Here is a 25,232-nt window from a genome sequence, read left to right as displayed (position 1 = left end):
CATGCACTTCCTCCCCGTGATTGGGGGTGCTGCTTTCCTAAGGTCAACCAATGATAGGGATTGTGCGTACACGTGGCCCTGTGCTCAGGAGCCGGTGATCCTGCACGGTTGCAGTGGGGCCAGCACACTTGTCCCTGCTTCACCTCTCTGTCCTTTGACTCAACATGCGGAGAGGCTGTGTGTACAAGGCAAGCACTTTCCTTTGGCACAAGGAACCTTCTCCTGGTTCATGGGATCCTTCAGCCTCTTAATGTCAGCAGAGGGCGCCTTGCTCCAGGAGAAAGTGCACCATTAGTGGAACAGGCCAGCTCTGTATTACTGCCCTTCAATGCGTGGTGTGCTGTTGAACCATTTCTTGTGAGCATCTGCTGTGGTTCAGGCGCTCGGTCTGGGCAGTGCGGTTGTCCATGAGATACAGGCACCTGAAAACCTGATTCTGTAGCTGTTTCAATATATAGAGGTGTATCTTGATGTGATAGCAGTGTAATGTGTATTGCTAGATGGAAACGTAGAAATCGGCTATCTTTTCCTGCTGGTGCACCCTGATGTCATCCAAGTAGTGGACAGAGGGTGTGTTGCACTGTCTGGTTTCTAAGGCTTTTCACCTTGGGACAGATAGAATCTTTTGCACCATTCGAGCAGTTTACGTAATGGTTTGTTGACATTTCCTGTATTGCAGCAATTGAAGGAGAACAGACTCCCTTCCATGGAAGCAACATTTTGTTTCCAGAGTCTGTTAAAACGGTTGTTCAGTCTCTAATTAGTGCTTTGCTATGCTGAAAAATATTTTGGTAATTTCTTGCATAGAAACAGCTGGTGGACAGATCACATTTATGCAATGGACAGGTGGCATTCAAGGAGATCTAAACAGAGCTGAATGATTATGGTGGTAGAAATTGCCATCAAGTCACTGCTGACTTATGGTGACCCTAAAGGGTTTGCAAGGCAAGAAACGTTCAGTGGTGGCTTGCCTTTGCCTGCCCCTGTGTCACAACCCTGGTATTTCTTGGGGCCAATCCTGCTTAGCTTCCAAGATCTGATGAGATCAGGTTAGCCTGGGTTATAAGTTTGAGCTGTTTTGTGCAGCCTGTGCATGGCTGTTACACTCCAACCCAGGGCTTTTTTTTGTAGAAAAAACCCAGCAGGAGCTCATTTGCATATTAGGCCACACTCCCTGACATCACCATTGTTTCACACAGGGCTTTTTTTTTTGTAGAAGTAGCCCAGCAGAGAAACTCATTTGCATATAAGGCCACACCCCCTGACACCAAGCCAGCCGGAACTGCTCTCCTGTGCGTTCCTGCTCAGAAAAAAACCCTGTTTCTACCTAACCTGATGGACCTCCTGATGACACCTGGGGTTTTGGGCCACTGTGTGACACAGAGTGTTGGACTGGATGGGCCATTGGCCTGATCCAACATGGCTTCTCTTATGTTCTTAACCTCCTTTTTCTCATTCATAATAGTTTTGCCTAAAGGAATATAGGAATGGGGGCAACTGAACCCTTTAGGAAAGAACAAGGTAAAAGGTATATGAAATGAAATGCATTAGTGTAGACTTGTAACAGTCTCTTGGTGTTTCTTTCATATCGCTCTGAGCAGTGATGTTGTGCAAATCCTGTCCTCAGCTGCCTGCTGGAACGGAAGCTTCCTAGAAAAGAAGTAAGTGACCAAAATCCCCATGGGGGAGGGGGAGGGGAAACCAAATACCATTTGTTCTCTGTCACTCATGGTGTGTGTGTTGATGGAGCAAATGCACAGTCCGTGCTGGATATAGATCTGTGACTTCCTGGTAAAGGAAACGGCTTGGAACACTTTGGGGTCAATTCACCAGAAAAGTGTCCTCTGCAAATCCTGTTGAAAGGAATGGGAGTTGCCTAACTGGGAGCCAGATTGGAGAGGGGTGTTGGCTGGCCGAGAAGTCTCTTTTGGAAGGTTTTTGATTATCCTTGCAGGCATTAAGGAAAAGCTCCTCCCTGGCTGAACTTGCACCTGACTTGGGAAAGGATCTCTATAAGTAGACTGTGCATGTTGCCTACTAGATGTCTCAGATTGGAAAAACCTTCCTAGCTCCATTGTCTGGGTTGTTATGGCAATGGTAGTTATGCCATCCCAGGCTATGTTTAGCTCTGTGTCTCCTAAGAGCTTTAGCAATAAAGTGGCAACTGTGGGTTGCGATTAAATGTAGCCTCTTCCTCATGAGACCCTCTGCCGTTTATGCACCTTACCTTGTTAATAGTAACACCAGTTCCCAATCAGAAAGTCTAGCGTGGCATTAGGGACTGTGATGTACACAGAGAAGTTGTGTGTTACCTGCTTGAGAAACACATGATGAAAACCTTTCAGGCACATTTAAGGTCCCGACTTAAGTTGTTTCATTAGCGGTACTGCAGGACTTGTTGCCCATTCCAAGAAAGAGCCAAACTACACGTTACGGATCTTTTCTTTTTAAACACTTGGTTTCCCATGTTCCCCATAGCCATACAGCAGTTGAAAGTAATGGCTTCTTTAAAAAAACAGGACAGCCAAAATGGGCTTAAAATAGTGCCATGGGAGGAAGAAAGACTCCTGCCTCTCCCCTCCCCCCCCACCCAAAGCAATTCTCTCATGCAAAAACTGAACTGGGGCAGGGGGCAATTATTTCACCAAATTACTCCATATGGAACAGCAAAATAGGCAAAATAACCCTGCTTTGGGTTGTGAAGACAAGATGCAGCTGGTTTTGTGAGTTACCAGGTTGTAGCGTTGCAGTCTAACGGTCCTGAAATGCTCCCTATGAGAATGGAAGTACCTCAGCTTATGGTATTTCCTTAACCATTTACTTTGAACTGGCTGGTTGCAAAATCTTGCAGGTAGTAGGAAGGAAGGCAATTTGGAGAAGTCGAGGGGTTCCGAGGGCTAAATCAACGTATCTCACCCGTGTTGCAATTCAGCCCTGGAGAGAGAGAGAGTTGCATATTTAGATGCACTCTGAACTTGTTAGATAGCTTCTACAACTCTAATGAGACACAGTGATAATGAAACAAGCAATGTTGCCATCTGTTGACATCAACTTTGTTGACCTTTCTCTTTTTCTCAGCATGTTGGTAACACATCAAAGCTTTTTTAAAAAATCCCAGTCTCATAGCTTGCTTAAATTTAATTCTAAACTGCTTAATGTTTGAGTTGCTGAGGTTCCCTTTGGAAAAAGTGTCAGGTTTCCATGTGTAAATAGCTACAATAAGGATATTTCCAAACCTTCCTTTCTTTCTCTTTGTTTAGAATAGATGAGCATTTTAAAACTAGTCCCAAAATCCCAGGAATTGACTTGAATTCCACCAGAGTGATGTTTGATAAGCTAATGACATCTCAGCATTCTATCTTACTTGATCAGGTACAAAGCTCAACTTGCTATGTTCAAAAATGTGTGTTTTCTGTGAGGAGATGTTTCTTCTTTAAAGCTCATGCTGGGAAGGACTCAGAGCTGTGACTTGTTGGTTCTTGTGAATTAAACTGGACACATAGTTCACTGAGAACTAGGTGTAGTTAAAACTGTGGTTTTCACATTCACGTTTAGAGGCGTATCTGTATTTTCCTTCTCAAATATCTGTTTAACGACCAGCCACTGCTTGCTCTGTGCAAATCAGGACCAGGAAGGTAGGATAGGCAGCAGAGAAGGTTTAGAATGCATGAGGGTGCATAACTGTCATGAATATTTACTTACTTATTTACTTACTTTGAATTTATGTCACCCACTCTGCAAGTGGTCTCTGGGCAGCTAACAGTCATGATAAAAAAACGATTTGAATTACAGTTTTAAAACAATAAAAAACATACAATTTAAAAACTAGATACTTGGTGCTATGAATTTTTTTTTTTAACATAGGCAGATCAGATTATATTGATGTCTCAGTTCTTCCGTTAATCTGTTAGTGGTCCTACTGATGGTATTGCTCAGCAGCATAGCAGTGGCAGCCTCATTGGTTGTTGTAGGCCTGTTGAAAGAGTTCGGTCTTACAAACCCTGCGGAATTGGGAGAGGTCCTGCAGGGCTCTTATGGCCTCTGGGACGGTGTTCCATAACATCGGTGCTGCCACTGAGAAGGCCCTGGCCCGTGTAGAGCTTAGTCTCGCCTCCCTTGGTCCGGGGATGGATAGCAAATTTTGGACTCCCGAACACAGTGCTCTCTTGGGTGTGTATGGGGAAAGGCGGTCTCTTAGATAAACAGGTCCTCGGCCATATAGGGCTTTAAAAGTCAATACCAACACAGGTGAATACTGATCCAGCACCAGCTTGGGCAGGGGGTGAGAGGTGTTCCAGAGAAAAACCAAAAGACGCTGTTTAGGTGATGGCACCATTCTCCTGCCCAAAGCTTCCCTACTGCCTTTCTTGCCCTCCCAGGCCTGATTTCCACAGGAGAAGAAATGAGTCGGCTTTAAAGGCAAAGCCCTGAATCTCTCAGCTCCATTAAGCCAAGTTGGAAGTCTAAGGGGCCAGCTTTCAACTGCTGTGACCCTTTCTCCAAAGAAAAGCCATTTAAACTGGAGGAAGCCAAGAAAGTTCCTCCTGCCCGAAGAAGAAGACTGCAGGTTTATACCCCTCCCTTCTCTGAATCAGAGTCTCAGAGCAGTTTACAGTCTCCTTTATCTTCCTCCCCCACAACAGACACCCTACGAGGTGGGTGGGGCTGAGAGAGCTCTCCCAGAAGCTGCCCTTTCAAGGACAACTCCTATGATTGCTATGGCTAACCCAAGCCATTCCAGCAGCTGCAGGTGGAGGAGTGGGAGATCAAGCCTGGTTCTCCCAGATGAGAGTCCACACACTTAACCACTACACCAAACTGGCCCTCAAAGTAGGATAGTGTCCCAAAGGTTGAGAACATGAATGTTCCATAGTTTCCCCAAAGCTCCTGGAGGTTTGTTGGTACTGAAGAGTGTGACAGGAGACATTTTTAACATGAGTCCTGGCCCAGATAACCTGTGTCTGTTTCTTTTGTTTGGTTTGACCCTGTGCTGCCAAAACTGAGCTGGAAAGAGCCACTGAGAATGCGGTGGCTCTTGAGGAAAAAAAAAAAACCTTCCGTCTCCGCCTCACAATCATCTTGTTCTTTTCTGCCTCCCTAGGTTCTGAAGAGCTTTGAAAGCTTTTTGATCCCTCAGCTGCCCAGCTCCCCACCAGACGTCGAAGCCATGAGGATCTATCTGATTCTCCCTGAATTCCCACCAATCCAAGATTCCAAGTACTACGTCACGTTAACCTTGCCCTTGGCAATGGCCATTCTGCGCCTGGACAGAAACCCCAGTAAAGTCTTAGGTAGGAGGTGCCACGTTTGTGGTTGGGGTTTTTTTTCTTTATACCCCGTTTAGTGCATTTTTAATCATTTCCTTTCTCAAAGGAGCTCAGGGCAGTGGACACCATTTCTTCCACCTCCTCACCTTCATTGTGTCTTCACAAAAACCCTATGAAGGAGGTTAGGTGAGACGGGACTCCCTGTGAGCTCAGAGACCAAGTAGGGTCTGGGCCAAACTTGCTTAACGTAAGAGCAACATCGAATAAACACCAGATGCTTGACAGCTGCAAGGCAGGCAGGCAGGCAAATAGATGGGGGGAGGGAGGAGGGAAGGAGAGGTGGAAAGAAAGCAACTTTAATTTTAAGTGCATTCTCCAAGCCACCAGCTGGCTTGGCTCTGCTGAAGTGATTTAAAGGAGAAATGCCTTCTCTAAGCCAGCTGATGGGATAGTGGGGGCTTTGAGAGCCACACAATAAGTGTGAAAGATCCAGATGTAGCTTCTGAGGTGCATTTTGGCCACTCCTGTACTAGAACAAAGTTTGAGTCCAGTGGCAACCTTTAAGACCAGCTAAGTTTAATTCTGGCCATCTTCATATATGTGTATGCATATGAAAGAAGTGTGCATACACACGGAAGCTTATACCCAGAATTAAACTTTGTTGGTCTTAAAGATGACACTGGACTCAAACTTTGTTCTGTTGCTTCAGACCAACACAACTACCTATTTGCATTTACACTGTCAAAGATTTCAGGTTTTCACGGCTGGTAACATCATTAGGGTTTGTAGAATCTTTCGGGCTCAAGTGCCGTGTTCTACTGGAGAAAGTTTTCCTTCCAGACGTTTCGTTCTCAGCTGCGGAGAACATCCTCAGTGGCGTTGCAGCCGGAGCAGGCACTCTGATCTTCTTGGCTGCTGTGCATTGAATGCATTCCACTCAATGCACAGCAGCCAAGAAGGTCAGAGCGCCTGCTCCGGCTGCAACGCCACTGAGGATGTTCTCCGCAGCTGAAAACGAAACGTCTGGAAGGAAAACTTTCTCCAGTAGAACACAGCACTTGAGCCCGAAAGATTCTACAAACCCTAATGCATTTACACTGTTGGGATTTTATTACCTCCTCTCTCCAGAGATGCAGACTACAGTTTTATAAGGCTGAAATCCTAAGCTTATTTATTAGGGAGACATCCCAGTGAATTTGGTGAGATTTACTTCTCAGTATATATGCTTAGGATTTTCCACGCAAAGCTCATACAAGGATTTTGAGTTCGCAGTCCCATGAGACTACTGGGGAATAATCCCCACTGAATAGGGTGGCATTTGCTTCCAAATACAGAGGCTCACCTCTGAGCAACCGATTTCTCTATACATGAAAAGCAAACCTATTGAAGATGTTGAGAATTTAGTCACCACAGGTGAACCAGGGTAGCAGCTCTCACAGTCTCTAATACCACCTCCTTCAGTAGGTTCATAAGCGCTACAAAAGCGAATAATTTTTCTTTTTTGTCTTTTTTTTTTTTTAGATAACTGGTGGTCTCAGGTGTGCCCCACATACTTCTTGAGGCTGGTTGATCTCTATAAAGGCGCTGTGGTTTACCTTTTGAATGGGAAAAAAACATTACTGATCCCAGTCTTGTACAGTAGCTACATCACAGCTGCCCTGCGGCTTCTGGAGAAACTTCATAAAGTAAGGGAACAGAGCAGGGCTTTTTTTGAGCAGGAATGCACTTCTGGCTGGCTTGGTGTCTGGGGGTGCGGCCTAATATGCAAATGATTCCTGCGAGCTTTTTCTACAAAAAAGCACTGTGTGAAACAATGGTGACATTGGGAGGTGTGGCTTAATATTCTAATGAGTTCCTGCTGGTATGCATATGTGGCCCCTACATGTGTTTGGAATGTATCTGTGGTGGGGGACAGAGTCTTCCCTGCCCTTCATGTCAGATTTCATTCTTGCTTCAGGGGTCACATGCATGGAACAGAGGCCACAAAAACTTGAACCCTATGTTCTTTACATCTCCATTTTGTAGTGGAGAGAGTTTGTGGTAGAGGGACGTGTGTATCGAGCTCTTGGCATACAGGTCTCAGATCAGTGGATGAACATCCGTGCAGCTGTGTCTGGTGTGTTATGGGAAATACACAGCAATGTAGAGATCTGGGAGAACTACCGTGTATCAATAACAATTTCAATTATAAACTCACAATCAAAACTCACTTATTCTTTCTCATTTAATGAGTTATATTAGATACTGTTCATACAGTGATAAATTCATACAATGCGATATGGCAGAAATACTTAAGAAACTTAATTACAAAAACCACTACAAATTTGCACAAGGTGCTGTTAACAGACTCCAATAATTGAACTGGATACTGAGCCAAGAAAGTCCTGCTGGATATGTTTTATGTTTAGTCACTGGATTTTATGGAAGATCTTAACTATAGCACCATAATCTTAACCTTAATGTAATTTTAATGATTTTAAGGATGATTTTATAACTGGAATTGTAATTATTGTATATGGTTTTATTGTACACTGTATTTACATGTTGTGAGCCGCCCTGAGCCTGCTCGCGGGGAGGGCGGGATACAAATAAAAAGTATTATTATTATATTTGCGGTTCTCCTGCCTGCATTGGGTTCAGAATAATATTGTATGTGTGCAGTCAGACGAAGGTAGCTTTGAAACATGTGAAGATTAACCTAGGAAGCGCGTCACCATTTCCATGCTACAACTTAGAAATGCTATCAATCAGCACCTGCGTGAATCTTCATTCTGCATAGAATCTGTTTGTGCCTTTGTTGTAAGTTGACATTATAGCAACTGCAATGAGAGAATATATCCAGTTCAATTATTGGACTCTGTTAACAGCACCTTGTGCAGATTTGCAGTGGTTTTTGTAATTGACTAGCTATGTGTTAAGTTCCTTTAGTATTTCTGCCATATTGCATTGTATGAATTTATCATTGTGCTTATGAACAGTATCTAATATAACTCAGTAAATGAGACACAAGTGAGTTTTGACTGTCTGTTATGGGAAATGGCAGGTCAGCATAACCCTGATTCCTTCTTGCCTTCCTCTCCAACGGTGGAAGGCTTGTTCCAGTCAGTCCTATCACTGAGCCCAGGGCCATAATTTCCCTGTTCCAGGCTAGTGAGTGATACACGTTAAGTCTTATTTTCTGGTTTTGTGCTGTACTGCATGAAAGAACTGTTCATTGCTTCTCTCCAAACCATCACATCCTTCTGTTTTGACTTTTCCTTAAATTAGGTAAATCAGAAAGTTAAGCATGTAGAATATGACAAGTTTTATATCCCAGAGATTTCCAGTTTGGTGGACATTCAGGAAGACTACCTGATGTGGTTCTTGCATCAAGCAGGAATGGTAAGTGGCTTCATCATCAAATTATGCACTATTTTGTATATGTGTTGTGTATAAAATATTCATGCAAGTAAGGTGCCCTATAGCTCAAAGTGGTAAGCTGCAGTACTGCAGTCCAAGCTCTGCTCACGACCTGAGTTCGATTCCAGCGGAAGCTGGGTTCAGGTAGCCAGCTCAAGGTTGACTCAGCTTTCCATCCTTCCGAGGTTGGTAAAATGAGTACCCAGCTTGCTGGGGGTAAAGAATAGATGATTGGGGAAGGCAATTGCAAACCACCCCATAAAAAGTCTGCCAAGAAAATGTCCTGATGTGATGTCACCCCATAGGTCAGTAATGACTTGGTGCTTGCCTTTACCTTTTAAGGCGATAGCAAGCCACCTCTCTGAGATGTCCAAGCCCCACTAGGGGTCACCAGGAGTAAACCATGACTTCCAGGCATGCACACATGCACACACACCAGTACTCTCTCTCACACACACAAAAACGTATGTAAGTAAAATGGCCTAGATCAAGCTCACCACCACCCCAATAACTATTGTTTCCCCCCCCCCCCCGCAATCAATGGATTTTTGCTTGTTGGAACAGCTGTTTCCCTGTGTTGCATGACAAACCTTTTTTCAAAGTTTAGGAGGGACAGGAAGCAAGGAGTGAAGGAAGCAGCCTTTCTCCCTAGAGAGGTCATCGCTTGAGGCAGTGGGAAGCTCTAAAGCAGGGGTCCCCAACCTCTGGGCCACGAACCAGTACCTGTCTGTGGCCTGTTAGCAATCAGGCCGCGGAGTGAGGCAGAGACCTTCGCCTATGTCTTATTTAAAGACCCCCATGGGGGGCAGGGATGGGGTGTGGGCTTGGGGGCAGCCTCGGGCAGCAAAAAACCCAGCACCCCCACCGGTCTGTGGAAAAAATTGTCTTCCACAAAACTGGTCCCTGGTGCCAAAAAAGGTTGGGGGCCACTGCTGTAAGGAGAGCCAGTCATGGTGAGGTTGTCTGATGAGGATCTGGGAGATCCCACAGGGCTGCAAAGAACACTGGGATAGCCTTGGGCCAGTCCCACTCTTTCAACCTAAACCTAACCTACCTCATAGGGTTGTTGTGAGGATAAAATGGGGAAAGGAGAACCGTGTACACTGGCCAGATGTCCTTGGAGGATCAAGGAGGTAAGGGCAGCTTGCCTTGGGAGGAGGCAAGCTTAGCTGATGGAAGCGGATGTGTCATTGGCAGAAGAGACAAAATGTTGGAGGAGCTCCTTGGGCCAAAGGAACAGAATGGTCCAAGAGGCTTGGAAAAGTGGAGGTGTAGAGAAACAGAGCCTTAAGAAGAAGAATGCGTCTGTGCAGAGGTTGAAAAAGAGGAAACACTCCAAGATTAAAGTATAGAAGGGTGTAAGATATGGGAGGAAGAAACCTTTCCTATCAGCTTCTCCTTGTTTTTGCGAGCGTGCCGGGGGTGGGGGAAGTTGTGTCTCCATTTTTGCAGTCCCACTTGGAATATTTTGTGTGCACAGAAGAGCAAGAATGAGAAAATGAACTAGACTCCGTGAAGCCATCTCACTGAAAGCTCACACGTTTCTTGTTCTTTCTCCCATTTGCAGAAAGTGCGGCCGTCGATCATGCAGGTAAAAAATAAATAAATCCTGGCTCGCTTTTGCCGAAGTAGCGTTCAGCAGAAGCCTGACTGGCTCTGTACAAACTGAATCGCTCCTCCTCCTCCTCCTTTCCAGGATGCCGTGACCCTGTGCTCTTATCCTTTCATTTTTGATGCCCAAGCCAAGACAAAGATGCTGCAGACCGATGCTGAGCTGCAGATGCAGGTATTTGGCTCTCCCTCATTCTGCCTCTCTGGCCGTCCCTTGTCTTGCACAGCCATGATTTCCCCCAACTTACAGGTTTTCTCTGACCCTCAGCTTTATACGCAATCTAACAGTTATAAATAGTGGAATAGTCGGTGTTTTCAAAATACAAGGCATTATTTGTTTTCAGGCTGTGAAGATCACTGCAAAATGCCCTTCTTTCTGCAGAGCAGATAGAACTGTCAAACATTTGTGATCAGCAACCATTAATCTCTGGGGAGAAATGCAATGTCTGTGTGGGTGCAGTATTGGAAGCGCAAATTAAATCAGTGTATTTGCTGGAAGAACTTTGTTTCAGCCTTCCCTTCTGTAAAATGGGTGTCATACTGGCAGCCTGTTATACAAAGCCAGTGTAAGGATTTGCAGAGGATGTTTTTATGTGCAGCCCGCTCAGCTCTTAGGAGGAGCACTGTATCTGTTGCATAATTAATTCAGACAGCGGTTAGTTCAACACTGGCAAGCCTTTCTCTCACTACATACTTCTGTTTGAGCTTGATGAGTGTGCGTGTGTAGAATCAGCAACTCTCGGTACCTTGGAGGCATTTCTGCAGGGTAGAGAACAACAGCTCTTCCTACAGAATTCAAAATTCTCAGGCGTTTGAGCAGGCTGGTCTTTCCTCTCCTCTCTCTCTTTAATGGACTCTGTTTATGAATTTGAATAAATTATTACCCTGCCATACTTCCTGATAAGGACCTGAAGTGGCTTATAAAAATACCTTATTTAAATTAAACAATTAATCAAGGAAAAATGCAAAAAAAAAAAAACCCAAATGAAAACAAAACAAAAAAAAACCTCCCCAAAAATTCCAGAACAAAACAGGCTGCTCTCAGCGTTAAACTGTTTTGGATGACTTTTCCATTTTCACTGTTGTTCATTTACATTATCTTTTCTCTTTCTTGTTTACCTGAGATAGGTAGAGATCCTTTCCTTGTCTGTGGGATTTTGTGTCTTTCAAAATTGTATTTTGGGAGACTTGGGAGACCAAGTCAAAATTGTATTTTGGGAGACTTGGGAGACCAAGTCTCAAGTGTTTCCAGTAGATGGTGCTAGTACAAAGATTAGCTACTGTGGGACTTAATGGCTACTACTTATGTAACTTTTTCCCTGAGAGAAAACCATTCATAAATCTGCATGCAGAAACTGCGATAGCAGAATGAGACTTTGATGTGGGTTTTACAGGAAAGATCTCCAAACTGGACCTTGGTGGTTTTTTGATAAGGGATCTCTTCCACAAAGTTTACATGGGGAGACACATGGCATTCTTCCCCCCCCCCCCCTTTCTTATTTTGTAGTGATGGGGATTTTTGGCGGGAATAGATGAGCTCTTTTCTGGTTCTGGTCAAACCATTCCCAAATGGGTAGGTGAGAAGGCGTGAAGAGGGTACCCTGATCTGTAACTAGTTTTATGGGGTAACTGCTTTGGAGATGGGATATGCAGTGCAGGAGTTGACTCAGCTTCCCAGTTAAGTGGGTTGTCAGCAAGGCTTGTTTTTACAACCAGGGGTGGAATTCTAGCAGGAGTTCCTTTGGATATTAGACCACACCCCCTGATGTAGCCAGTCCTCCAAGAGCTTACAGAGCTCTTAGTGCAGAAGAGTAAGTTCCAGGAGGATTACTACTGTAAGTTCCAAGAGGATTGGCTATATCAGGGGTGTGTGGCCTAATATGCAAAGGAGCTCCTGCTAGAATTCCACCCCTGTTTACAACCATCAGTTTCTTGGCACGTTGTCCTTACTTCTGGGGTTTTTGGGGGCAAATGATATAACTAAGGTACAGCCCAGGTGTCTCCTGGGTCCACTGACCACTGCAGAAATAATATTGCTTAATCTTTCCACCATGATTAAAATGCTAGATTAGATTTTTTTAGAAAAAGAAATTATCATTTCTGTGCACTTCCTTACAGTGACTTTGGAGCAACTTTTAAAGGGGGAAATAATACAACCCCCATAAAATCCCATCAGTGCAATGTAAAATATTTACAAATAAATCCGACAACAGCAATCATAGTAAAACCGCACTACAGTCACACTGAAACAGAGCAAATTTCTTGCATCAGATGTCTTCACTTTAAAGAGCAAACCCCTTCAAGAGAGGGTAGCGTGAATGATTATTTATTTAAAAATGGGTGTGCTGTTTCTCGATCAACTTGAGGCAGTTCAGAACAATAAAACCAAATGCAGTAAAAAAACATTTGCCCCTCAAGCAGTTCTCGAGGCTCTCTAACTTTCAAGACCCAGCATTCTGTTGAGCAGTTTGGGCTGCAGTTGGCAAATAGGAAGCATTCACTGAGATAAACGCCTTCCTTTAGCAGAAATTAACCGTGGAGCCAAGTAAAGATATTTACAGTCTTGTACCCGGGTTGGATTGAATCCAAGTAGTAATTTTCATCCAGTATTCCTTGGACCTGAACAGTCGCTATCCTTGCTCAGTAAAAATAGGCTAGATATCGGCTGATAAAGTTCCCAGATCAGATCAATATAGATATTAGACAATATAGTATCCAGAACAATACAGTGTCCAAAGAAGATTTCTCCTCCTTAAGAGAGACTGAGATCACTTCCTGCATTAAGGATCCTTTTCTGTTTTTTTTTTTTTAAGTTTCAGGCCATAGTTTGCAAATTGTAGTAAGGAGCAGTTTTGCCGTCTGTGGTTTGAGCTATGTACAGTCGGTTAAGCCTACAGGTCAAATGTAAGATTATTGTAATTTATTTATTTATTTAGCGGATTTATATTCTGCCCTTTCCCATATGGGCTCAGGGCGGATTACAGGCATAAAAACAGTTAAAATACAACAATAAATTAGTAGTCTACAATTAAACAATGTAACAATGTAAAAATTAACAATCATTAGCTCTAGAAATTAAATTGGGCAGTGAATTTGGGTCTGTGAGGTGAAGAGAGATATTGGGCAGCCTTATTAAATCTACACTGGTTATGTCAGTCAGCCGCCCTGAGTGCTTGCAGAGTGGGCGGCATATAAATCAAAGGTAAATAAATAAATAAAATAAATAAAAGAACTGTAAACCAACCGTGAATCTTGGTGCTTGGGGAGGGGGGCAACAGTGGGTGAGCTTCTAGTGTCCTGGCCCCTCTAGTGGACTTCCTGATGGCACCTGGTTTTTTGACCACTGTCTGGCAGTGTTAGACTGGATGGGCTATAGGTCTGATCCAACATAGCTTCTCTTGTGTTCTTATGTTACGTGCTTATGAGATACTTTTCACTTTAGAGCACTGCCACTTCATACCTCATTTATATCTATCTTCATACCTCATTCATATATACTGTTGTCCCTTGCTTTTGAGTCTGACTCAGTTGGTTAATAATCCCCCTTCATCCTCTCCCTTTTTTTATACTGACAGTGAGAAGAGGCTGTTTTCCGTGCAGGCAGAAAGAAGGGGGAGAAAGAAGACCTGTCCAAGTCACCCTTGTTCACAGTTGCTCTGTCTCTGTGTTGTAGGTGGCCATTAGTGGAGCAAATCTGCAGAATGTTTTCATGCTTCTCACCCTGGAGCCCCTCCTGGCACGAAGTCCTTTCCTTGTCCTTCACGTCCGTAGGAGCAACTTGGTTGGCGATGCCTTGAGGGAGCTGAGCATCCATTCAGATATTGACTTAAAGAAGCCTTTGAAGGTAAGATCTCATCAGTCTCCCATTCCCCGAATTGTGTTTTTTTTGGGGGGGGTGTTGGTGGGAACTGTATTTGTGGCTCTGTTCACACATCATAATAAACAGTGGTATACAAACCTGCTTAGCTGTGATGTCTGACTACAATTAGTTTAAGATACCAGATTGGTTGGTTGGCATCAAGCTAGGATTCTCAGCTAGGGTGTGAAGATCATTTTAGAGCAGGGCCATCAAACTTGTTTGTTATGTGGGCCAGATCTGACATAAATGAGACCTTGTTGGGCTGGTCCATGTGTGTCATAAAATGTAATGGCAGGTAGCAGAGATATAAACTTTATGAGGGAAACAGACAAACACAATTAAATATTTTTTGATTGAGAGAGCTCTGCAGAGAGCTGCAGACCCAAGCTCCTCCACTGGCTGCTTTGCTTGGCTGCCTCAATCACAGGGGAGAAGTACGAAAATGGTGACAACGGAAGCAGGAGAGAGGGAGAAGGAAGCAGACAACTGGAAGTTCCTCATGAGATGGATAGAAGCCCTGTGGGGGACAGAGTAGGCCTGCGGGCCACACTTTTGACACCCCTGTTTTAGAGGTAACCATGTTGGTTTGCAGTAGAACAGCTAGCGATGGGTCCAATAGCACCTTAGAGGCCAAAATAATTTTGGGGAATAAGCTTTCAAGAGCCAGAGCTCCCTGAGTCAGATAATTAACCACAATTTGTACAAACTATGGTTTGTTCTGATTCCTGATTTGGTAACTGAATTCGAACTTTCTGTGTCTTTATTAGCAAATTACCATTCATAAGATGGCAATTCATGATTTCCATCACATCTGTTTTGGCCCCAAGCCCTTCCCATAATGCAAGACTCGGGCGAAGACATTGCCATTGCTAAAGACAATAATATTTTTTTTGCACTGCATCAGGTGATCTTTGATGGTGAGGAAGCTGTTGATGCTGGTGGAGTCACAAAGGAATTCTTCCTTCTGCTGCTGAAGGAGCTCCTGAATCCCATCTATGGAATGTTCACCTATTACTCAGAATCGAACCTGCTGTGGTTCTCAGACACCGTGAGTCATTGGCTTGTTGCGACTTAGAGACAGCCTGCTATTCTGTGTTCTAACACCAACCCTATGGGATGTTGGGAGTTGTCTTTCTGACAACATCCTCCATGCTTTGAGTAAAAACAGGGAGGGAGTGCATAGGAGAATGTTGTGGGTGGCTACTCTCAAGGTCCAAAACTCAACTGAATTCTCAGCATCCCATACTTCAGTTTTGTGTTTTAAGTACCCACTGTCAGTACAGAAAAAGGGAGGGGATGAAGGGGGGTGATTATGAACCAACTGAATCAGACTCAAAAGCAAGGGACATGGAATAATGATCAGAGTGTTGGACTGCTTTTTTCCTCTGCAGCTTCAAATGCCTAATAATAATCAAAACCTATATAATTCAGCTTAAAGGTGGCAGGGGGGGGATCATAAAGGGAAGTAGCAGCCCAGTCCACTAACACCTGTTTTCCTGCATCCGACTGAAGTGTTTTGTAGAGCACAACTGGTTTCACCTCATTGGTATCATCTGTGGGTTGGCGATATACAACTTCACCGTGGTGGACCTTCACTTCCCATTGGCTCTGTACAAGAAGCTCCTGAATGTAAAGCCCAGTTTAGAAGACCTGAAGGAGCTGTCTCCCACGGAAGGAAGGTAGGAGGCTTTAGGAGGGAGGGACGGTGGCTCAGTGGTAGAGCATCAGCTTGGTAAGCAGAAGGTCCCAGGTTCAAGCCCCTGCTTCTCCAACTAAAAAGGGTCCCGGCAAATAGGTCTGAAAAACCTCAGCTTGAGACCTTGGAGAGCCACTGCCAGTCTGAGCAGACAATACTGACTTTGGGTTTCCTGTTTCGGCTTCAGCTCAGCAAGGCGAGGGAAATCGCAGTCCTTGCGAACTCTCCGAACTGAGCAGATTGAGGGAGTCTGGGAAGCCCAGATACCCAAGGGGATCCCTGGAGGGGGAGCCCTGTCAGCATGGGAAACGACATTCCCAGGGATTTCATCGGCGGGCAAAGCCTGGTTCTTTGTCTATCCTGAAGCCTCACTGTGACAATCGTCATTTTATATGGCACTAGCTGTGTCTACCGGTAACAAAATACTTTCTTCTAATCGTCTTTCTACTTCAACTAATGAACTATGCCTTGCAAGTAAGTTCACTTTGGAATGTAACCTATCGACTAAAGTCCTATTATAAAACCAAATTTGACTGTTCAAAAGGAGGAGGAGGTTAAAAGACCCCACCCCCCACAAGAGAGGCTTCTAAAATTAAAGGAACAAGCTTATAACAATTGTCTTTATTTCAAGTAAAAGGAATTGGACTGAGAATATAGTTGTGGATAGATCTGGTTTAAAATTAAATAAGTGACAATTGGACTACCAACATACTATACAAAGCTTGATCAAAGGTGGAATGTGACTTTATATGAGAAAAGCTGGATTTCTGGATTTTCAACCTGGCACTGAACTTATTCTCTGATTTCTACTATCATACTGATTATAACAGCAGGGAAGAGATGAATAATTCAAAAGATTTTATGTTTACTATACTCTCCATAAGGCAGGGACTTGGTCTTTTAGCAGAACTGGTAAAGGAACAGATGGGAAAATTCCTGGAGAATTGTGAAGAAATGGAAAATATACAAGAACAGAGGTATCAAGGAGCACAAAATCTGCCTGAGAAGTGGGCAAAAGTGAAATGACGACTGCCTGAGATTGCCTTGCCTGATTTTAAAATGAATGCAGTTTATGCACTTATGCAGGAGAAACGAACCTACAGTTCACTGAGACAAAGAAAGGGGGGAATAACATCAATTCGGCTCCAAAGCTCTTTGTAAAAATGCTCAGCAATGAAAGGGAAAAATTAGTTGACTCAATTAAAATCTACAGCCTCAGAGCAAGTCCAACAACAAGGCTTATGACTTGGAAGGCCTTTAGGAAGAAGAGAATATAAACTCTTACCATACAGTGGCTTGACATGAGCATAATATTATGGATCTGACATAACATCTTGGAATGGATATTCTAATTTTCGAACTAGGGGATCTTCATTTTTATTCAAACTATAAGAAGAGATTATAAGACTATTCTCTAACAGGCACAATATTATGGGATGTAATTTTGAATTCCCCCCCCCCTCCCTTTTTGCGGGATTCTTCAAACCTAAAGCAAGATTATTTGGTTTTTTATTTTTCAAATTGAATGGGCAGCTTGTTTTGGTTTGGTGTGATTTTCTGCAAAGCTCCAAATCATAATGAAGTTTAACAATCTGTTGCTAAAAGGGTTTTAATGACTAACAACTTGTAAAACTTTTTAAAATTTAAATATACGCTAATGTAAGGCTAAAAATTAATCTGTTTAATTAGAATTTGGATTATTGTAGCTAGAATTACATACACACATACATATATATAGGGAAAGTGTGTACATAGCTTTAATATTTTTGCTTTTTCTTGAATGGTTGGTGAGGAGGTGCCCTTTGTTCATTCCCATGCATGGAGATGTCTGCCAATGAATTAATCCACTAAGAGCTTTTTCTTTGCTTTTCAGGGAAGTAAATGAGTACAATTTGATAGGAGTGAGATGAATCTTCCCTATAGATCAAGGTTCCCCTTTCTGTTTAGTGTGAAGTTGTAGGAGGAATTGAGAATGGCTAGCGCCTTCTGAGATGAGGGCTGCTGTAAAAACAGCATTCCATGGGTTTGTGTTGTTTTTTTTCCTTCTCCTCCCTTGCTTACCTTTTTTCTTTTTGAAAACCCATCCTTTTTGTTTATTAAAGAGAGCTAACTCTTCAAGTAGATGCCTAAAGTTATCAACATTTGCTAATAAGACATGAGTATCATAACTGTACCCATCTAATTCAAAAGCCTTTCATGGTTAATGAGAAGCTTGTTTTATTTTTGTTTAGCCTTGAGATTCCTTTGTAAATTAGATAGAGATGCAGCTGATGTTGCTACATATTGAAACCTCTTGGTTAATAAGCTAGTACTGAAGACCAGAATTTGAACTTTTCTTTCTCTTCTTTTTTTTCCCTTCCTTCTGTTGCTTTATGTAGATTGAAGATACATAGATTTGGTTTTGTATGATCACAGATATGGTAGATAAGAATCTGGAATCTGCCACTAAATAGTTGGTAAAACAGGAGGATTTTACAGTAATATCAAAAGATCATAAAATATTTGTAGACTTTAAAGGTAATATCTATGTATTAATTTTGAGTACTTGCAGGTATAATGAATTATATTTTTTCTTTTGTTTTTCTTGATGTAGTAATAACTGTGATCTATTCTTTTATTTTCTGAATCCTATCCCTGATCCTACCCCCAATTCCCTAATTTTCCCTGTTTAATTTAATAAAACTTGTTATCTAGCTACAATACTGACTTTGATGGACTGGGGTCCGATTCAGTATAAGGCAGCTTCATATGTTCATATATGTAGGAGTATGCTTTCCTCTACTTTTTTGCTTGAGTGAGCTATGTAGAATTGCAATAATGTTTTTAAAAACTTGCGAGAAGGAGGACATTGCCATTTTATAAGAAATGAATCCTTTTCCTCTGCCATCCTTTTTGGGGGCCAGAGAAGGTTCTGGACTCCTTTGTATTGGAGCTTTTTTTCTGGAAAAAGAGGTGTTGGAACTCTCAAAAGGGAAATGAAGGAGGAACACACAGTGATCTTCATGAACTTCTAAGCATTTTTTTGAGAATTTTATTTCCACAAAGAGGTTCTGGAACTCTTGTTTTGCTGTGTTCCATGGGGGGTGGAACTTGATTGGAGCCAATTTTTAAGAACATAAGAGAAACCATGTTGGATCAGGCCAATGGCCCATCCAGTCCAGCACTCAACACTCTGTCACACAGTGGCCAAAAAACCCAAGTGCCATCAGGAGGTCCACCAGTGGGGCTAGTGGGGCTAGAAGCCCTCCCACTGTGCCCCCACCCAAGCACCAAGAATATAGAGCATCACTGCCCCAGACAGAGTTCCAACAATAAGCTGTGACTAATAGCCACTGATGGACCTCTGCTCCATATGTTTATTCAATCCTCTCTTTGGAGAAGGAGAGTTTTTATTTAATGTACAGGCAGCATCTGTATCTCAGATATCTGATTCTCCCTCTCTCCCCTTTCTGTCTTCCCTTTGCTTCCTATGTAGGAGCCTTCAACAGCTTTTAGACTACCCTGGGGAAGATGTGGAAGAGACATTCTGCCTGTGTTTTACAGTAAGATCAGTGAATGTGTATTCAGTGTGTCTGTGCAAGCCATTTGAAGCCCCTTAGGAGGCAGTACATTTTGGCTCAGAGTCAGGCCCAGGCCTTTTCATCAGCTATGCCCCACGGGCACCATCCAGAGAAATCTTAGCTTCTCATGGATTTCAAAGAGAGCTCACTTGGTTTTTATCCTGTTTCTGTCCAGTGAGCTGCAGTCCAGCTATTTTGGTGTGGATGCAAGGAGCTCCAATATGAGGACTTCTCTGCACAAACACACATCTGAGGCTTATTTTGGTAGAAGGAGACAGTTTGGAATGAGCAGAGCTGCCCTCGATTGAAGCGAATAGGCTAACCCATATTCTTAGGAGTTTTACATGCAAATGATAATGTGCCCAGCGCTCTGTATTCAGTCCTTTGTGGTTCATAGCAAGATCTTAAGATTATTAGGCTTGTTTATTTGACAGTCTTTGAAGAGATCCCAATTGGAAAGATGTAGTATATTGTATTTTTAAGGCCTTGCCTGTCATTTCCCACAAATAAGGACACCATCTTCCCAAGAGAAACTGTGCATCTGTGCAAAGCTGAAAGACAAAATGAAAGCAGGTTACAAAATAGTTGGGAATCTATAACTTGATGGGATAGCACAAACAAATATTTGAGACGTAGTCTAAAAAGGGAAGCCAGAATTCCAAAAATGGGAGGGACGGTGGCTCAGTGGTAGAGCATCTGCTTGGTAAACAGAAGGTCTCAGGTTGAATCCCCGGCACCTTCAACTAAAAAGGGTCCAGGCAAGTAAGCATGAAAAACCTCAGCTTGAGACCCTGGAGAGCCACTTCCAGTCTGAGTAGACAATACTGACTTTGAAGGACCTAGGGTCTGATTCAGTATAAGGCAGCTTCATATGTTCAAAGAATGAAATAATGGATTCTCAAAAGTCAATATGTGATCAGATATTTCTACAGGTGTGTGTTTTCAGAACCTAAATTTCTCCATCCCCCGTAGGATAGAGTGAGAGAAGTTGTGGTCTCTTGCTGTTTAAAAGATGGTAGTGTAAACCTTGCATCTCACCTTGTCCATAAAATTAACTTGTGGGCTTATGCAGCCTCAGTTGGTGCCATACAGGGAAGGGGTGGGAGGTTAACCTTTCAATCTCCAGACATTCTCTTTTTTAAAAGGGGGGAAATGTTTTTAAGGAACACTAACAGCAGAGCAGGATAGCTGGTTTCAGATAGCGAACTTGAGTGGAGATTGAAGGGTTAAACCCCCTCATCATGACCTGGAGGCAAATTGAGTCTTATGTCTTATCCTTACAAAGCACAGTCCCTTAAAAGCAGTGCTGCAGAGGCAGACAGCATCTTCATTAGGACAGGTTTGGATGTGCACTGTGATGATGATAGTGCTGTTTGTTTGTTTTTAAGGGAGGCTTGTGCTTTATTATGCCTCTGATCCTCATCTCTCCTTCCCTGCCTGGCCAGCTCAGACGATGAGCATGTGGTGAAAGGTAGCCACATGTTTTTGTTCTCATCTGAATGTCGCAGAGGAAAGCAGTTACTCTTTGTCACTTTTTTTTGGTGGGGAAAAACAGATAAGCAGAGAGAGCTACGGAGTGGCAGAGCAGAAGAACCTGGTGCCCGAGGGAGACAAGATTCCTGTGCAGAAGGACAACAGGTGTGCCACTCTGGGCTGGGGACTGACTGGGGGAGCCAAACAGGACCCTTTGCTTCTTTAGATGCTCCTTCACATGACCAGAGTGGGGATGGGAGGGAGATAAATTAAATGGCAGGGATATTGTGGTGTAGGATCCACAAGGGACCACGTGTGGAGGGACAGGCGGAGTAGACTTTGACAACGCTGAGAAATGTAATAAGGCTGGGTCCTGTAATCTGCCGTCCCTTCTCATTTCCTGACATTTGCCTTTAGTCTAGGGAGGAAATTGAAAACGCAGCATCCTGCTCGTTAACTGCTCGTGCTTGATGCTGTGCTATTTGCAGGAGACTTATCTTGGCAAACATGGTTTGGCTCTCGGTGGCTTGAAATGGAAGCATCTGAAAATGTTAAATTGAAGGAGAAGGGGAAGCCCTGGGTGGTTCGCAGCTCGTCGGCCCCTGCTGGGCCCAGAGTTGTTCCAAATCTGCAGGAGCAAGCTGGAGGCGGGTGAGTTGGGGAGGGAAATATCCAGATTCTCTGTTGCAGTAACCCCAGCTGTGCAAGAAGAGGAGTTAAATTGTGGAATTAAGGATAGATGGTGAAACGTGACCGAGACTGCAGAAATTCTCTTATTTGAAGGTATTAACCCAGCCCTGCACAGCTTAGTTTCCCTAAACAAAACCCAGCCTGTTGGCTGGCTGTAGATCCCTGCCAGATTCTCAGACAGATCCCCACCCTCCCGGCTGAACTACTTTGTTGTGTTGGGCTTGGTGGGTCATCCTGCAGGCATCCAAAGCTTGATCTGTTCTGAGATTTGCTCTTGAAAGTACTATAAATCGTTCCTGGCTCTGCTGGCTTCCAAGACTTCTCCTAAACTTGGTCAGAAAATAGTTTGGAGTAGATGCCAGGGGTTTCTGCTGTTCCCTTTCCCTCTTACCAGGGGTCATTTTGTAGAAAAATAGGTGGCAGAGCTCATTAGCAGAACTAATTAGCATATGCTGCTCCCCAGCCAAAAGCAACCCAATGCAAGAAAGGAGAGCCCTGGACAAGCGAGGCCTGCTTGGGCTGGTTAGAGATCCAGCCAGCCCAAGCAGCCCTCGCTCGCCTGGGGCTCTCCTGGGCTGTCGTCCCCCCAGTCAAAAGGCCAGTAAGCCACCCACTGCCCAAACTCACATAAGAAGTGGAGAAAGGGTGGTGTGGGCTTCTCCAGAGGTTAATGAGGGCTGCTGGGGGCGTGCAAAGCTCCTGGTGGCTGGCTGGCTGCCCGCTCTCCTAATCCAGGGATTGTTATGCAGCTGCACCTACTATTCAATGGACAAGGTAGGTGGGGGGGAAGAGGGGGATCCGTCAGAAAGGTTCAGGAGCTATGCTCCTGTGAGCTCCTGCTGAATCTGAGGCTTGTCTCTTACTCCTGTATAGCATAGTTACCTGCTGTGTTTCTCCTATCCTCCCAGGGAAGAGTTTGTTGACGCATACGTGGATTACATCTTCAACCTTTCAATACAAGAGTGGTACTCAGCTTTCTCCTCCGGTTTCCTGAAAGTGTGTGGTGGGAAAGTTCTAGAGCTTTTCCAGCCAACAGAGCTCCGGGCCATGATTGTAGGGAACAGTAACTATAACTGGAAGGAACTGGAGGAGGTAAGCAAACTGCCTCGCAGCTCTTCACTTGTCTTCTGCTGTGTTCCAAAGCCTTGCGGAAGGCAAAACTTCCCCAGGCCTTCTAAGAATATCTAATGGCCACTTTCAGCTGGATAGCATCAAAGAGGATCTTGATCTCTTGAATTCACAGCATCCGTTTCACCCAGAAAGATCAGGGGAATCTTGCTGTTGCTGTAGGAGGACAGTTTAATGTGGAGGAAAGAGGGAGTCACCTGGAGAGGGAAGTGGGTTGAAAAGAAGGGATGACCTAGGACAGGAGTAGCTAGGCAAGTAAATGTAGTCAGGTTTTGAGCTTGCTGATGCACAGGCAATCTAACTAATATGTTTGCATAGTTCAAAGAAATCTGGAATTCTCACATCATCTCTTAAAATGTAACCCACAGAGGCTAGAGGGTTTAAAAAAAAAATTGCCGGGGTTAATATTTCTAGCTGAGGACTGACAATCCCTGAAGTGGTTTCTCAAACCCAAAGTCAAAATAGGCAGGGCTTTTTTTTTGTTGCAGGAACTCCGTTGCATATTAAGCCACATACCCCTGATGTAGCGAGTCCTCCAAGAGCTTACAGGGCCTACTGTAAGCTCTAGGCGGATTGGCTGCATCAGGGATGTGTGGCCTATTATGCAGTGGGGGGAGAAGATGTAGGAGATCGTAAGCCTGAGTCTCTGATTCTGAGAGAAGGGCGGGGTATAAATCTGCTTCTTCTTCAGAGGAGTTCTTGGTACAAACCCCCCCCTGAAAATAGGCTTGCCTTGGGTTTCCCTTCTGAAAAGGCTGCATTCTAAAATAGTAGTTAGGAGTGACTGCTCCATTTTGACGTCTGCCTTGGGGCTTGTGCTTCTGCTTACAGAGCGCTGCTTATAAAGGAGAATTCTCTGCCACGCATCTGACTGTGAAAATGTTCTGGGAGACCTTTCATGAATTCCCATTGGAAAAGAAGAAGAAGTTTCTCTGTAAGTAATCTAAATATCGGGTATTAAGTAATTTCCTTAAAATTCTATAGCCTGAGAGTGAGGTCTTGGGGTTTCTTTGGACAACCGAAGCTAAGCTAAAGGTGATTTTTAAAAACTTAGTATCTTCCACCAGATGGAGCACTTCTCTTTTGCTTGCTGTAGTCTACTGCTTAAGGGTCTGATGCAGAATTCCTGAGGGGACACACTCTTTGTATTAAGAGTGTATCAGGGAGAAGGCTGCTAGTTTTGCCCTCTTGTGGTGTACACATTTACTTCTTGCTGGGAGTTTTTTTCCCTGGGGGTCTATGAAGAAGTTCTGTTTCCATTCATCTGCAGCCTGAAGCGCCGTTGTCTTGGCTAAGGTTTCTGCCAAATCTATACAAGGGGGTGGGGGCGGTTATGGGCAGATGATGTGGTTCATGAGTGGGCTTCTTCCACCTTCCACCAGAAGGTCCTGAGGCTCTTCAAGGCCTTCCTGATGGGAGCTGAGATCTTGTAGGAATGCAGAGCAAGAGCTCAGCCTTATGGAGCCCTGAAAGCAGGGAAGTAAATGGGAACATAGGCAAAGGGGCTGGTGGGGAAAGAAAGATGGCAAAGCTGGGATTTGAACTCCCTCCCCTCTGACCTGAGGCTCTGGAAAGAAACTTCCATGGCTGAGGGCAATGTTCCCTCTAAGCTGTGGAGTCACATGAGCAAAAATTCCACTTTGTGAGCCGCAGGCGTTATAGTTGTGAGCTGCTACGTAAATTAGTTTGCTCTGGGGGCCATTTTTCCTGAGCTAAGACAGAAATGTGTGAGCTGGGGGCTAAAAAACGGTGAGCTAGCTCACACTAACTGGCTGAGAGTCTACCTTACTGGTCAACCACAGCAAATTTTCTCGCCTTGGTCTTCCCAGCTACATGATTCCAGGGTAGCAACGTAGAGCGAGTGGGTGGGTGACTTGCCTTTTCCCTCTCTCAGTGTTTCTGACAGGCAGCGACCGCATCCCGATCTACGGCATGTCGAGTTTGCGCATCGTCATCCAGTCGACGGCCAGCGGGGAAGAGTATTTGCCCGTGGCTCACACCTGCTACAACCTCCTCGACCTGCCCATGTACAGCAGTAAAGAAATCCTGAACACACGGCTGACTCAAGCCATTGACCACTATGAGGGCTTTAGCCTGGCCTGAGGGGAGCCCCCCCTTCCCCCAACACGGACTGCTCTGTACAGAAAGGAAATACTGTCTTTGTTTTTATTTTTGTAATGCTGAAGTGAGGGGAGGGGGGGGAAGCATGGGATGAAGAGCCCCCTTTAAAGGCCAATCAACATTCCCCAGATTTTAAGTTTGGATGTTTTCACCCCATCGAACAAAATCGGTTCAATGTGTTTGAACTGATTCTTTTTAAAGGATCTTCTTCTGTCCTGCCTCTCCAAAAACTACCTTCAATCATTTTTATTTCTTGGTCTTTCTAAAGATGGGCTGTGACAAGGAATGTCTGTTCTCTCCTTTCTTCCCAGACCATCTTTGAATCCCTTTTCTGTGATCTTTATTTTTTTTTTCCAATTGAGATGCTTCCCATAAAAGAGATGACACACATAATTTAGCCAGAAGAATTTCAAAGCTGTGAATAGATG

General features: G+C 44.0%; 1 protein-coding gene across 2 annotated transcripts in view; it reads left to right on the top strand.

Moving 5' to 3' along the window:
* LOC132577333 (probable E3 ubiquitin-protein ligase HERC3) overlaps positions 1–24,899 on the top strand; it is a 63,076-nt gene extending 38,177 nt beyond the window's left edge. Inside the window, exons 11-25 of one of the 2 annotated variants that reach the window (XM_060247064.1) lie at positions 1,602–1,661; positions 3,261–3,372; positions 5,102–5,291; positions 6,789–6,952; positions 8,535–8,648; positions 10,234–10,257; positions 10,363–10,452; positions 13,951–14,121; positions 15,041–15,184; positions 15,649–15,815; positions 19,308–19,374; positions 20,948–21,030; positions 22,464–22,647; positions 23,515–23,617; positions 24,578–24,899. In XM_060247064.1, the coding sequence (XP_060103047.1) occupies positions 1,602–1,661; positions 3,261–3,372; positions 5,102–5,291; positions 6,789–6,952; positions 8,535–8,648; positions 10,234–10,257; positions 10,363–10,452; positions 13,951–14,121; positions 15,041–15,184; positions 15,649–15,815; positions 19,308–19,374; positions 20,948–21,030; positions 22,464–22,647; positions 23,515–23,617; positions 24,578–24,786 (1,882 nt within the window). In that variant the 3' untranslated portion in view covers positions 24,787–24,899. Of the gene's footprint in view, positions 1–1,598; positions 1,662–3,260; positions 3,373–5,101; positions 5,292–6,788; positions 6,953–8,534; positions 8,649–10,233; positions 10,258–10,362; positions 10,453–13,950; positions 14,122–15,040; positions 15,185–15,648; positions 15,816–19,307; positions 19,375–20,947; positions 21,031–22,463; positions 22,648–23,514; positions 23,618–24,577 lie in introns of both variants that reach the window. The other variant, XM_060247063.1, reaches the window with a different exon arrangement.
* Positions 24,900–25,232: the final 333 nt, after the last annotated feature.

Source organism: Heteronotia binoei, chromosome 9 (genome assembly GCF_032191835.1).
Source record: "Heteronotia binoei isolate CCM8104 ecotype False Entrance Well chromosome 9, APGP_CSIRO_Hbin_v1, whole genome shotgun sequence".
Classification (NCBI taxonomy): Eukaryota; Metazoa; Chordata; class Lepidosauria; order Squamata; family Gekkonidae; genus Heteronotia; species Heteronotia binoei.
This window is presented reverse-complemented; position numbering and strand designations above follow the sequence as displayed.